The following is a 12,781-nucleotide window of genomic DNA, read 5'->3' as shown; positions in this document are numbered from 1 at the left end:
GCAACTCGATTAGATATCACTTGTATTACTCAACACGGAGAAAGAGCGAAGACCCGTGGAAGGGACGATAGAGAAGGAAAGGAAAGGCATTCAGAAGCAGCTACTAAGACCAGCAATTATTGTATAATAATTTCTGCCATGTCCTATGGGCTGCGTATCGATCAGGAGAGGGTTCGACCAGTTCCCTCCGGAGGTGTCTCGGAGTTAAGTTGGAGGAATCGGTGGCACCCGACACTTAACCGAACAAATTTGATGAACTTTGTCAGGTATTCCGGAATACATCTGTCCGTAATTATGTGGCTCGTGTCCAAGTACGGAGCATTAGAAAAGTCAGTGGTCGTGTAAATTACATAGTGAGGCGGATAATCTCCAGATTAATGTTCGTACACCTCACCGAAATTTTGGGTTGCGTATTCTTTTATCCTTTTGGCCGATACTTTTCAATACGTACATATTTTATCACGTCTAACCGTTGGAGAGCCTGAAAACATGAATGATATTAGCGCATTAATACTTTCTTCGTATCACTGAAATGTACATGCAAAGTAATTCAATTACTTGTAAACTTGAATTTGCAGTACAAGTTTAACAAATACTAGAGGACTCTTGGAATTTTATACATCTACGACGAATCCAATTGTTTGCGTTTTTTTATATCTGTTATTCGAATTTTCAGTATTTTGTTCACCCTGCCTGAACTCCAGGCACGGTTCAAAGAGATAGTCGAAATCTAACGTAAACCGTGACTGCAAAAATGGATGCAGCGTTTTTTTAAATAAGACCGTAACTTTTTGCAGTACGTGGCTTCCGAAAACGATCGGATGGACTTGCTCGAGTTTTCTCTCTTAGGACTAACATGATTGCAAAAAATGAAAGAAATGCACACATGACCTTCGAGGACTTCTTCGGCCCCAATGTCACGATGCTGCGGTGTACAGTAATGCCATTTATGAACTGCGCGTTCTTCGGGAAACGTCAAATGCTCGGAATTTTGGAAACGATTTTCTCCGCATTGAGCATTACGGGACTCTGCTTGGTGATGGTACTGAAATTGCAAACTTTGATGTCACTCTGGCAACAAGACACCGTCTACGCTTTAAGCACTGTCCCTGCATTGTTAAGCATTATACTCAATGTATCGAAGGTAAATACTAGAGGTGATCGTATAAACCAACTCAAAAGATGTATTTCATAAATTGTATGCTTCGGTAGTCGTATATATCTAAGAACTCCTTCTTTTGCTGTACCTATTGTCGGCTTAGAATTATTCTGCTTTACGATGTTCCCTATAATCCGCAGTTTTAATTCCTTTCCAATCAGTTTGACCACAAGTACAAAAGGTATTCCAGTTGACGCAGTAAAATGCGCTAAGAAAAAAGAAAAAAATCGTCCCAATTAATTATTTAGGCACCTTGTACCTCTTCAATGAGGTCACCGGAAATGAGACCTCGACGGAGAAACTGTAAACTTATTTTCCTAGATGCAGACTTTTATTAAAGATGTTGACGCTACATAAATATTCAAAATCGCATTTGATAATCATAGAAAGTAATCCTTACGCCGAGTATGTATCTGAAATACTTTCTCTTGCTTACCCTCTCCGTTTGACGTTCCAGGGCATAAGGTTCATACAGAAACGTGGGGAGTTGAGGGATCTCCTTCAAAAAATGGCATTACTTTGGAATACCCTGATTAATACAAATATAAGCATGAACATCGTGCACGAGATGTTCCAGGCATTAATTATCTGTAGAACCGTTTACTTTGCTTTAATCGTGGGTTGCGTCATCTTTTACAGCGTCCCCGTGTATGCGTAAGCATATCTTTCACATGCATAACTTAATTGGAATTTTATATAATAATAGTCTCTTAAGAATTTCTTACGGTGTTTATTTCTATCGCTGCAACGTAATAATAGTTAACGCTATCGGCGATTTGTAAGCTCTCTTCTAATTTTCAGTTTTAGCAAACATACGTTAACAAAAGGAAGAAATTATTCGGCTACGAAAACCAAGTCTAAAACGGGCTGCCATTTCAAGTAGACATTGCATTAACGATCATATTTATTATTATACTACTGCAATTTATTTAAGATAGAAAGAGTCCATTCTTTTTGTAAAGTGAAATCAATCTCCTGCATTCATTCGCGCGTAAATTGAATATTATTAATTGTCCATTGTTTGCACACTTGCAGTATTCCGTTTTACGTTATTTCCCGACGGAGTCGGAGTAATCTCGCTTGAATTTGTCCTCAGAAACATCAGTATTCAATATTTTCTCACGAAGAATGAGAACAATTCGTACAACTACACTCAGACGATATTTTCGGTAGTCTATCCGTTCCCGACGAGGAATGCATTCGCCTATTTCACCGTCATCACCATGGAACAAGTGATCGCGTTACTCGCCGCCACGATGTGGGCATCCTGCGATACATTGTTTGCCCATGCAACCACATACGCTGCCATACACTTTCGGGTAAGCGATCACGTGGAAATGCCGTATGCTTACGAGGAGACCCGAGGTAGGAAGTCGGGGTGGTCCATTCCCAAGGGAAGGCTCGCCGGCGGATTCCCGAAACCCATCACCCATCGAGACGTTCCAAATGCGAAACTCTACGACTCGCGGAGCAAGCCGCGAGGGGGGCGAGACCGGAGAAATTGGGTTGGAATTGACAAGCCATATAGGACTGGGGAGTATAGAGTTGGTTCGAGAGCGAGTCAGTGCCGGAAGAGGCGTCGGCCGAGTCGGCGAGTGGTCCAGCCATTTTGGCGCGCCGTCGGTTCCAGCCAGGTCCAGCTATACTCCCACGGATGATATGCATTATTGTTTTCGGTATTTATTTTTACGAAACATTTGATACTTCTAAAAGTGCAAAAGTAATTATTAGGAAGTAGAAAGCGCAAAAGACAACGTGCACTGCACGTAATGATTACAATGTATTTGTTAAATGATATTGAGCATTTCATGTTTTTTTTTCATAAATAAACGGATTACGGAATTGAACGAAAAGTTTAGCATGAAATGACGCAGCACACGATGTGTCAAATCTTGCTCCGATTTATAAGCCGCGTCCACCTTGTTCAAATTAAACTCGATTTGATATACGTACGTTTCGATGTAAGTGGTTTTCGGATTAAACCGCCTCACGGAAGATCGGCGTGGCACTCAACCTGATAACATAAGTTCGGTAGCTCGTATTGCCAACTAGTCGGATGTTTTGTGACAGATTCTGCGCCACGAGCTGGAGAACGCGTTCAACAACGATAGCAAGCCTCGGCCCAATGACATCTCCAATTTAAAGATCGTCCTTCTTGTCGACCGTCACTTGGAATTATTCAGGTAAATTCACTGAAACCCCCGTGCAACTGTCCTCGATGACCCGTTCTTCTTAAGTTCCTCTAATAATGAAAATTCGTATTCGAAAAGTTCTGAAAATTCGCAAACAAGGATATTAGATGATACCAGGAATAGAGGACTTTTTTTACAAATTTAATCGTTTTATACTTTAAATCTATCAGTTGTTGACATACTAATTCTACGTTAGAAACGCAACAACTATGATGGGAAGTAAATTTTTTCAGTCCTCCTTTTTTTCCCCTTTTTTTAGTACAGTATATTGCTTTTTATCATTTTGAAAATACGGCACATAAAAAGAGCATCTATTTAGCTTTGTATCGTTGTATATTCATTTCTATATGAAATTGTTTATCATTTATCGGTATGCTTTTGATTGTTAAAATGACGTTCGGGGCAAATTGACTTACGAAGCGAGGTAAGTTGTCTAACCGCGCCAACGTGCATAAATAATTTTTTCTATAATTATTCGCAAAAAATTAAAGAATCATGAACTGTAATTATTGTGCCCGAATGCATGCCCTACATATCGATTGCTTATATTCGAAAATTCTCATTGTTTTTCTTACAATTAAAGATTCCCTGAAAAGTCGATCAATTTGCCCCGGTCTCCCCTAATGTCATTGGTAACGTTATTTAACTTTTAATCGTATCTCTTCTAGACTATGTAACGCGATCGAAAACATATTCGGTCCGGTAGTAATGCTGTCGATGCTGCTCTGCGCTACAAACATGTGCATCTGCATGTACCAAATAGAGAAGGTTATTTACTTATCTACCCATGCATTCTCCTATTCTATAATAATTATATTATATATCAGAAAGTCTATACTCCATTTCAGATGCTGATTCTGGGAGATTACGTAGAAGTAGCAATGAATGTTACACATCTGATAGCTTTATTTCTTATGACCATGACATTTTGCGGTTACGCAACGATGCTGAGTGACCAGGCAAGTTTGAAAACACTACTTCGTGTCAATGCTGCTGGTGATTCTTACCAAATATCTCATTTATTTATTATACGCAGTCGGAGAAAGTCAGTCTAGGCGTGTATAGATCAAATTGGTTCGAATGCGATCCCATCATGAAGATTTTCCTCATGTTCATAATGAGGCGCAGTCAAAAACCCTTCCACTGCACAGCTTATGGCTTTTTTCCTCTCAGCCTAAATCAAGTTACCACGGTACGAAATCTAACGATCAGTTAGAATTGACGCGATCATCGCGACTATTAATCCAAAATTTATTAAGTATTGGATTTCATTTTGCAGATCTTCAGTACGGCATTGTCGTATTTTTCGATTTTGCGGAGGATGACGTGATTGTCCTGCTTCGACTTTCTAATGTTGAGCCTCGTAATCGATTAAATCGATTGATTGCAATGTTGCAAGTCCCATATCGACATACAATTGACGTCCAGTTCTGGTGAATTCGCTCTCAACAAATCAGATACTAATTGGGGAATTTAGTTCTTCTCAGCATCGTGTAGATTGTTATCGATAACTGTATTTACTACGTTGCCTGTCGCATCTATTGTAGATGCCACGGGATCTTCATTAACCAAGCGTTTCGGCATTTGCAATGGAAAATGGAGGTTAGGGTTTTTATTTTCGTTTTGGGAGGTAGATTGCGATCAGAATCTATTTGTAAACGAACTATGCAGACTGCGTAGACTGTTCTAAAAATTCATACCGACTGGCTAACTTCATATGACAATCGTGCCAAGTATAATAAGTGTTGTAACGAGTGTTGGACAGTGCATGATATGGTGTGGTGTATTTTTATGTGACAACGTGCTATGTAAAAAGAGGTCCTGGTAACTGCAGTAAATGTGAGGTCATTAAGCAAGATGTAAACCTTATTCTTAAGCTTTTAACCTTGAAATATTACACTTTTTCACTAGGGATCTGTATTTTATAAGCATCTCATATTAATTAAAACACTTTGAGAGGGAGAGGGAGCTATACCTGCCATTAAGGGAATGTGAAAGTGGCATTAGAGGGGTCAATCGTTCAAGAAACTTTTCTTCGAGCTGGGTGTACCAAATTGCTTCAAATTTTGCAACGTGAATATGGAGATTATAAGGAAGTACCTGATACTCATAAAATGTCATTTTTTTATGACGAATTTAAAAAAAACTAGAAATTTTATGGTTGTCATGACCCTTCTTATAGCCTCCACATTTACGTTATAAAGTTTGAAACGATTCGGTACACCCAACTTTGGGAAAGGTTTCATAAACGAGACTTCTTTTACATCACTTAGACATAATCTTAAAATTCTTTACAAATCGGAAGATGACCCTCAACGATTGCGAAGATTTGGAGATCTGAAGTACTGGATTTAAAACTGTATACATTTTCTTGCTCCGTTCCGAATGGTCTTAACCTTTTGCGGTTTGCGACAATGCTGAATGACCAGGCAAGCTTATAAATATATTGACATCAACACACGTCGGGAAATTGTTAATAAAATGTGTCCCGCGCTGCGTCATGTGCAGACGGAGAAGGTCAGTTTCGGGGCTCATGGGTTGAATTGGATTGTATGCGATTCCACGATGAAGGCCCTCCTTATGATCATAATGACACGCAGCCAGATGCCTTTCCACTGCACGGCGTATGGCTTTTCCCCCCTCAACCTAAATCAAGTTACCACGGTAAGAAGCACGGCAATGTCTTATGCAACGTCACAATTGGCATCGGTCTATAGAGATAGTTATATTTTACCGATACATGCATCTGTAAATTGTCATTCATTTTGCAGATTTTCAGTTTGGCGATATCCTACGTTTCGATTCTAAGGACGATGACGTGATCGTGCTACTTCGATGTTCTAATGTCGTGTGTTTCATAATTGGTTAATTCCCAGATCAGTGTTGTAAACCCTACACCTCCGATTGTTCTTGGGTTCCGATGAATTAGATTTTAATAAACCATTGGGTTGGCAACTATATGATTGCGGATTTTGTCGATAGATGGCATTCAAAAATCTGCAATCACTTGTTAGTTACCAACCCGATAGATTCTTTTTGAAAAATTCAATGCTTCTTTCGGTACCGTCTACGTGTCATCGATAAGTGTTTTTAATGCTTTGTCTACCATGGGGGATGTGTACGAAGTGCCACGGAGTATTCAAAGCAAGTTTTGGCAACGATTATCGGATAAGAAGGTGAGATTTCATTGTTACATAAAAAGATATTTGAAAATAAAATGTATAACCTAGACTGCGATGGAAATAGAACTTGAATCTTTTGTTTTTAGGCTCACTACAGCTTTAGCGAAATCATTTTCGTTATCGAGGATTTCTTTTTAAACATAGTTGAAGACTAATTTTGAAAACCGATCGATTTTGCACAGATAATACAATCGACGAGTTAGTACATGACATCGATTTGCTGGCGAGCAATGAATTTGAACGTTGTTGATACTCACATTTGCTGCAATCGATGGCATGACCAATGATCCAACTGACAGGTGTATAACGTACCCTTACTAAGTAACATATAAAGTTAAAATGCACGCAACCGGGATTATCGTTCAAGTTTCAAAAATGATATAAGCACACGAAAGTAACCACAAGTTGATTCCGTTGAAGGAAGCAAAGAACTTGATTGGCTGACGAGTGAAACTTTATTGTATTTGAAAGCGGAACGAACGCTGTAGATAAAAGTTTTCAAGGAAACTCAGGTGAACCGAAGCCTGTACCTACGGACCCTTCTTGAACTTCTGTATTTCTGTACTGGGCTCTACCAAGGGGAAGCCTTTAGTTCTTTGGCTTCCCCTTGTCACAGCACCCAGGAATTATGATAACGACGAGTAAAACGCAATTATGCAAGCAAATTGCACGTAGAGCCCTGACACGCGCGCACACACACACACACACACACGATGCTCATCGATTACGGATCACAAGAATTACTAAAGAGTAACGCAGACGGAGAGAGGACGTGAAATTGTGAGGAAGCACGTTTAGAAGAAGCTACTAAAGACTACCTAAGTCCACAATTGTAATAATTTCATTCAATTTCTATGAGTTGCGGAGCCTACAGATCAGGAGAGGGGTAAACTAGTTTGTTCCGCAGATGTCCCACGGTTAAGTAGCAAAAACTGCTCACATTTGATACTTTACCGAAGAAGCAATTTAGTGGTTTCACTAAAACATCCGGGCAGTTCAGTGGTCTCTAACTAGTGGAAACTTTTTAATTCTCTTTGAATCCCAAGTCCTCGTAAGTAATATCGAAACAGTGAAGAATGAGCGATTTCTATGTTTGCGTTCACACTTCATATCTAAATTGGAAACTAACACGAATGGGTTTAGGTAACGCGTTTCATGTTAATTTCACCTTAACATCTGTTGCCATCACCGTCCATGTACTAACAATTATACGTTCGAATTCATAATATTTTATTCATAACATCATAACTTTAAATACAGAATGAATGAACGGATATAAGTTTCGTTAAACACAATGACCAGAAATTAACTCATTTATCTTAAACAAAATGTTATCTTTCTGCATGTATCCGCTGACGTGAATCAATACCACCTGTCCGATTCCGTTTCTGTAGAAATATGATCGTCAGGAATAAAAAGATTGCGACGATCACCTTCAAGGAATTCATCGGTCCCAGCGTGATAATGATGCGGTGTATCGGAATGCCATTTATGCAGTGCGTACTTACCGGGGAAAACAAAATGCCAACGATTTTGGAAACAATTGTCTGTGCATTGTGCATCACAGGAACCTGGCTAGTTATAGCTGTCGAATTCCGAACTTTGCTGTTCATATGGCAAGACAACCCTATGCATGCACTAAACTCGGTTCCCACGATAATCTCAGTCGTCCTCTCAGCTGCAAAGGTAAGCACTGCAAGTAATCGCGTAAACGATTTTAAAAGGTAGGGGAGACCGGGGCAAATTGACCAATGTTTAATAAGTTTCTTATTTTTTACTTAATAACGTTCTTCATTTTGTCATACATTCCTAATTGTGTCCCACACTTTTGTTGGTACTTAATGTAATTTGTTGCACCTTCGTTTATTTGTAAAAAATTAAACCGCAAAAACTATGATGAGAAGTAAATTTTTCAGCCCTCATTTTTTTCTTCTTTAATACAGGGTATTGCTTTTTATCATTTTGAAAGTATGGCATATAAACAGAGCATCTATGTAGCTTTGCACCGCTAAAAATGATTTATCATGGTCACGTTCTCATCTTATTCATTTACGCGTAGATGTTTAACGAAGTTCAAACGTACCCAAAACTGCACTCGGAATTCTTAACAAAATATGATTTTCAAAATTGTTCCTTGTTCACTGATATGAATCCAAATAAATTAACGACACAGTTTTCCAGTTATCGTTAAACGCTTCTCTCTGCGTTATATTCCAGGGTGTAAGACTTATTCAGAAGCGAGTGGAGTTGAGGAACCTCCTTCAGAAGATGGCGATACATTGGGAAAATTCAGTTGATCTAAACTCAAACGCCGTTGACGAGATGCTCGATAAATTGTTTGTTACTAGAAACATTTATTTCACTATAATTGTGGGCGGCTTCATCTTCTATACTTTACCTAGATATATGTAAGCATACCCCTTGTACGTATCTTGCTGCAGCATATTCATAACCTCATTTGGGAGTCCTGCGAGACGAATGATACTTGACAATAAAGACCAGGATATAAAGAAATTTCTTGACGTTACATCGGAAAAGTTGAATAAATTATCCGTAACTTCCTGCACTCTAATTATATTTTTGTCCAATATTCATATTTTCATGTCCTTCGTGTTCATTCGACTGTATTATCGGTAGACTAATGCAAAGTGTCAAATTATAATAATTATTTTGGCTGGGATCTGTCTTGATACATGTTGTATTCTACTGTACCTAGGATCGTATCTCATGGCAATCGAAATAATTCTCTTCCTTAAATTGATTCCCAGAGACATCACTATTCAGTACATATTTATGAAGACCGAGAACCGTTCGTACGATCATACGCAGATGGTGTATCCAATAATGTATCCGTTTCCATTGAAGACCGCGTTCGTCTACTTTCTTGTCAACAGTCTGGAACAGGCTTTTGTGGTAATCGCAGTAATAATGTGGGTATCCTGCGATATATTGTTTGCACACCTGACCACATTTACAGCCATCCACTTGCGGGTAAGCCATTGTACGTGCATAATCATGGTTTGGGTGACTTTCAACCGTTTCACAGTATTTTTGATTAATTGAAAGGAAATTGATCGATATCCGTTGAAAGTATGTTCGTGGCTTTTTCGAAACTTCATCCGTATTCGCTCCTATTGACTTTTTCTCAACTGGTCTTGATAGCTTCTGCGTCATAAACTTGAGAAAGTTTTCAATGACAAAGGTATGGCTCGGCCCGACAATATCGTCGAGTTGAAAGTCATCGTTCTCATCGGACATCATTTGGAACTATTGAGGTGAGGCCTGCATAAAATGATCCGATCTCGAATTTCATCGGTGCGAATATTTTCATTTGACGTCGCCGCTTTTCTACGTTTTTGCGTTTATGACGGAATAATTGGCCAAATATCTCACTCGATTGCTAAAAACATGAAAAAGCAGAAAATGAATAACCGACATGAGTCCGCGATTGCATTTGTTCAGTATATGCAACGCGATCGAAAGCATATTCAGCCCTGTAGTGATGTTGACGATGCTGCTGTGCGCTACCAACATGTGCGTCTGCATGTACCAAATGGAGAAGGTCACTTGTTCATTTAATTATTCACGGGCTTTCATATTTTTACGTAATTCCTTGTAAACCCTCCGTTACCCGTTCCAGATGCTGTCCATGGGAGACTACATAGAAGTTGTACTGAACTGGGTACACCTCTCCGCTCTGTTTATGATGATCGTGACATTTTGCTGGTTTGCAACAATGCTAACTGACCAGGTAAGTTTATAAATACACTCGTGTCGACGCTATTAGGAATTGTTTTAAGCCGCGTTCCCTTTTCACGTTCCATGCAGACGGAGGGAGTCGGTCATGGGGCTTACGAGTCGAGCTGGTTCGGTTGCGATCGCTCGATGAAGACTCTCCTCATGGTCATAATGAGACGCTCGCAGACGCCCTTCTTCTGCACGGCGTATGGCTTCTTTCCCCTCAGCTTAAACCAGGTTGCCACGGTACGAAACGCAACGATTTACGTAAGCATCGATCCGAAACGAGCAATCTTCATTTTGTAGATCTTCAGTTCTGCGTTGTCCTACTTCTCGATTCTACGATCGATGACATGACCACGCTGCATCTGTATTCTGAGATAGCATGTTCCATAGTCCGTTGATTCCCCGATCACGATGATTATTGAAAATCCGAAATTTACAATTCTTATCGCGTTCCGTCGATTTCGTGTCTTTGGATATGCAAAAGTGTTAATAAAAAAAGCCAAAAGAGATTCCATATTGCGTAGCTGAATGTCGAACTAACCGCCAGAAGTGTCAAATAAATTGAGTTACCAATGAGTCGATTCGTTTGCTATGTTTTTTCATCTTTTACATATTTTCATAATATTGCCATTAATTTTGAAAAGCGGACGTCATTTTCTGTTCTTCTTTTTCATCTTTGCGCAACCGTCGTAGATTACCTTGAGGTTTGCATTTTAATTCCGTCTGCTTGAGATTGAATTGTTTCCGCTGTCGATATAAATACGAACGTAGATAACGTAGGTATTTAGACAAAACCTTTCTTATCGATATCCATCAAGTTTCTCAACGTGTTTCACTCCACCATAAAAAATTTGAGACGGTGCTCACCGAATATTATACATTCTACAAAAATATTGTTTTATATAATTACTACGTAACGAGATATTCCAAATGGCAGTCCTCATTGGATTGTCCTGTATTGCACAAGGTGCTACGACGAGGATAACCTGATGATTTTTTACAAGAAGAACAATTGTATTCATCGATATAACATAATTATTCCGATGCAATGATGAGTTGCGAACTATCTGTTAAACGCCCGATGAAACGCATGCGCAATCAACGAATAATTCTATGTTGCGTTCGCAAGTACTCGTTAATAGGTTTTGTTCGTTGACGTCACATGATCATGTTTTTATTAGCCAAGCCTTTTTTGCCTGGGAAGTTATTACACGATCCAAATACGAAGTGTCGTAAACGACTTGGTTTGCATTAACAGAGTATTTATTCGATTCTGCGGCGTTGTGATTACAAAATGTTTACGTGACTTTAGTGATTACGAGGATTTATAGGATGAATCTTCATTGAATTATACGATATGGCTGCTTCATTAATTCGATTAGAATTTCATCGAGCACACAAGGCTTAATTAATTTAAAAGTAATTACAAATAATTAAAATAATACAAAATTAGTAACTCAAGATATTTTTCGCTCCTATTAAATGAGTTAGTATTTAATTTCATCGGTAATTATTTCAATAATTGACATTAAATCAAAGAATTCATTTACTCGATTGAATTGAATGTCTCATTAATTGACATATTTACTAAGTAATTTAGTAACCAATAATTACGTGGAATTGTTTAATTATTTGTATTTTAATATTCGAATTATACTTATTTTTCATTAACTTAATTATGAGATGAAAATAAAAAAAATGAAATGAAATAAAAACTGCGGGACCCTGGAGCGTCGAGCGCGCGCTTAGGGTTTGAATCGCGTGTGTGGAATAAGTCAACTATAAGAATGAACAACTCAGAAAATATTCACTTTAGAAAAAAAAAAAAAAAAGTAAAGGAACTCCCCCAGTTTTCGGATGGACGAATTCTGGAACGCCCGGGGGATACACTGTCCATGAGGTGGACGCGTGATGGCGGACGATGGCATGGATGGCGTGCGGGTCTTGCGATCGCGAGATTTCTGGAGGGAGATACAGTGTCAAGGAGAGCACCTCACTCTCGGCACCGGTTGCCGCCCAGCCACGGCGGTCGCGGGAAAAGAGGCGATGCCATTTTTATCCCGCGACCCGACGCTTGGTTTCGCGACGGTCAAAAATAAACATTAACGTGTCTTCTCTGCTCGACACGCGTGGAAGAGATGTAACTCGCTAACGGTGGGTCACTGATTTTGGATACGTGGAGCCCGCAAAGCCGACCGTTCCTCGATGATTTTCCGAAGATGTAAGTTAATGGAACTAGAGGAAGAATGGGGGGCCCTCTAGCGGTTTCTTGAAACTGAGAAAAGTAAACTTGTTCGCCAATCGGTAGAAATTAGTCGAAGCCAATAAGATCCAACTAGTAGGAATTGGTAGAAGCGTAATACGGATGTATGTACACATGAGAAACAAAACTTGGAAATGTAATGCGGATTGCGGTAATTCCAGCTGCTTTCACTAGCTAAAACTATTTAGTTACCGCCTCGGAGCGGGAAATAGTCGATAAAATTGCATCAACATCTGGTAAC

General features: G+C 39.3%; 2 protein-coding genes across 2 annotated transcripts; both read left to right on the top strand.

Annotated features, from left to right (window-relative positions):
* The first annotated feature begins 856 nt into the window (after positions 1–856).
* Positions 857–4,800, top strand: LOC105694310 (odorant receptor 30a). The gene is made up of 8 exons (XM_012414843.1): positions 857–1,144; positions 1,617–1,813; positions 2,256–2,478; positions 3,230–3,342; positions 4,020–4,119; positions 4,200–4,310; positions 4,388–4,543; positions 4,631–4,800. Exons 1-8 carry the CDS (start codon positions 857–859, stop codon positions 4,679–4,681), a joined length of 1,239 nt encoding a protein of 412 aa, XP_012270266.1. The 3' UTR covers positions 4,682–4,800.
* A 3,131-nt stretch (positions 4,801–7,931) lies between these two features.
* Positions 7,932–10,779, top strand: LOC105694309 (odorant receptor 4-like). Its single transcript, XM_012414842.2, has 8 exons — positions 7,932–8,219; positions 8,751–8,941; positions 9,302–9,524; positions 9,696–9,808; positions 9,996–10,095; positions 10,174–10,284; positions 10,362–10,517; positions 10,578–10,779. Exons 1-8 carry the CDS (start codon positions 7,932–7,934, stop codon positions 10,626–10,628), a joined length of 1,233 nt encoding a protein of 410 aa, XP_012270265.1. The 3' UTR covers positions 10,629–10,779.
* The last annotated feature ends 2,002 nt before the right edge of the window (positions 10,780–12,781 follow it).

Source organism: Orussus abietinus, unplaced genomic scaffold (genome assembly GCF_000612105.2).
Source record: "Orussus abietinus isolate OABI.00-Male unplaced genomic scaffold, Oabi_2.0 scaffold145, whole genome shotgun sequence".
Classification (NCBI taxonomy): Eukaryota; Metazoa; Arthropoda; class Insecta; order Hymenoptera; family Orussidae; genus Orussus; species Orussus abietinus.
This window is presented reverse-complemented; position numbering and strand designations above follow the sequence as displayed.

What these genes read in the sequence shown, in the direction of transcription:
- LOC105694309 (XM_012414842.2), top strand. Translation starts at nt 7,932, where the DNA reads ATGATCGTCAGGAATAAAAAGATTGCGACGATCACCTTCAAGGAATTC. An exon ending in TTACAGCCATCCACTTGCGG is followed by an intron (nt 9,525 to 9,695) that starts GTAAGCCATTGT and finishes TGGTCTTGATAG; the next exon opens with CTTCTGCGTCATAAACTTGA. An exon ending in CAACAATGCTAACTGACCAG is followed by an intron (nt 10,285 to 10,361) that starts GTAAGTTTATAA and finishes CGTTCCATGCAG; the next exon opens with ACGGAGGGAGTCGGTCATGG.
- LOC105694310 (XM_012414843.1), top strand. Translation starts at nt 857, where the DNA reads ATGATTGCAAAAAATGAAAGAAATGCACACATGACCTTCGAGGACTTC. An exon ending in CAACGATGCTGAGTGACCAG is followed by an intron (nt 4,311 to 4,387) that starts GCAAGTTTGAAA and finishes TATTATACGCAG; the next exon opens with TCGGAGAAAGTCAGTCTAGG. An exon ending in GCCTAAATCAAGTTACCACG is followed by an intron (nt 4,544 to 4,630) that starts GTACGAAATCTA and finishes TTCATTTTGCAG; the next exon opens with ATCTTCAGTACGGCATTGTC.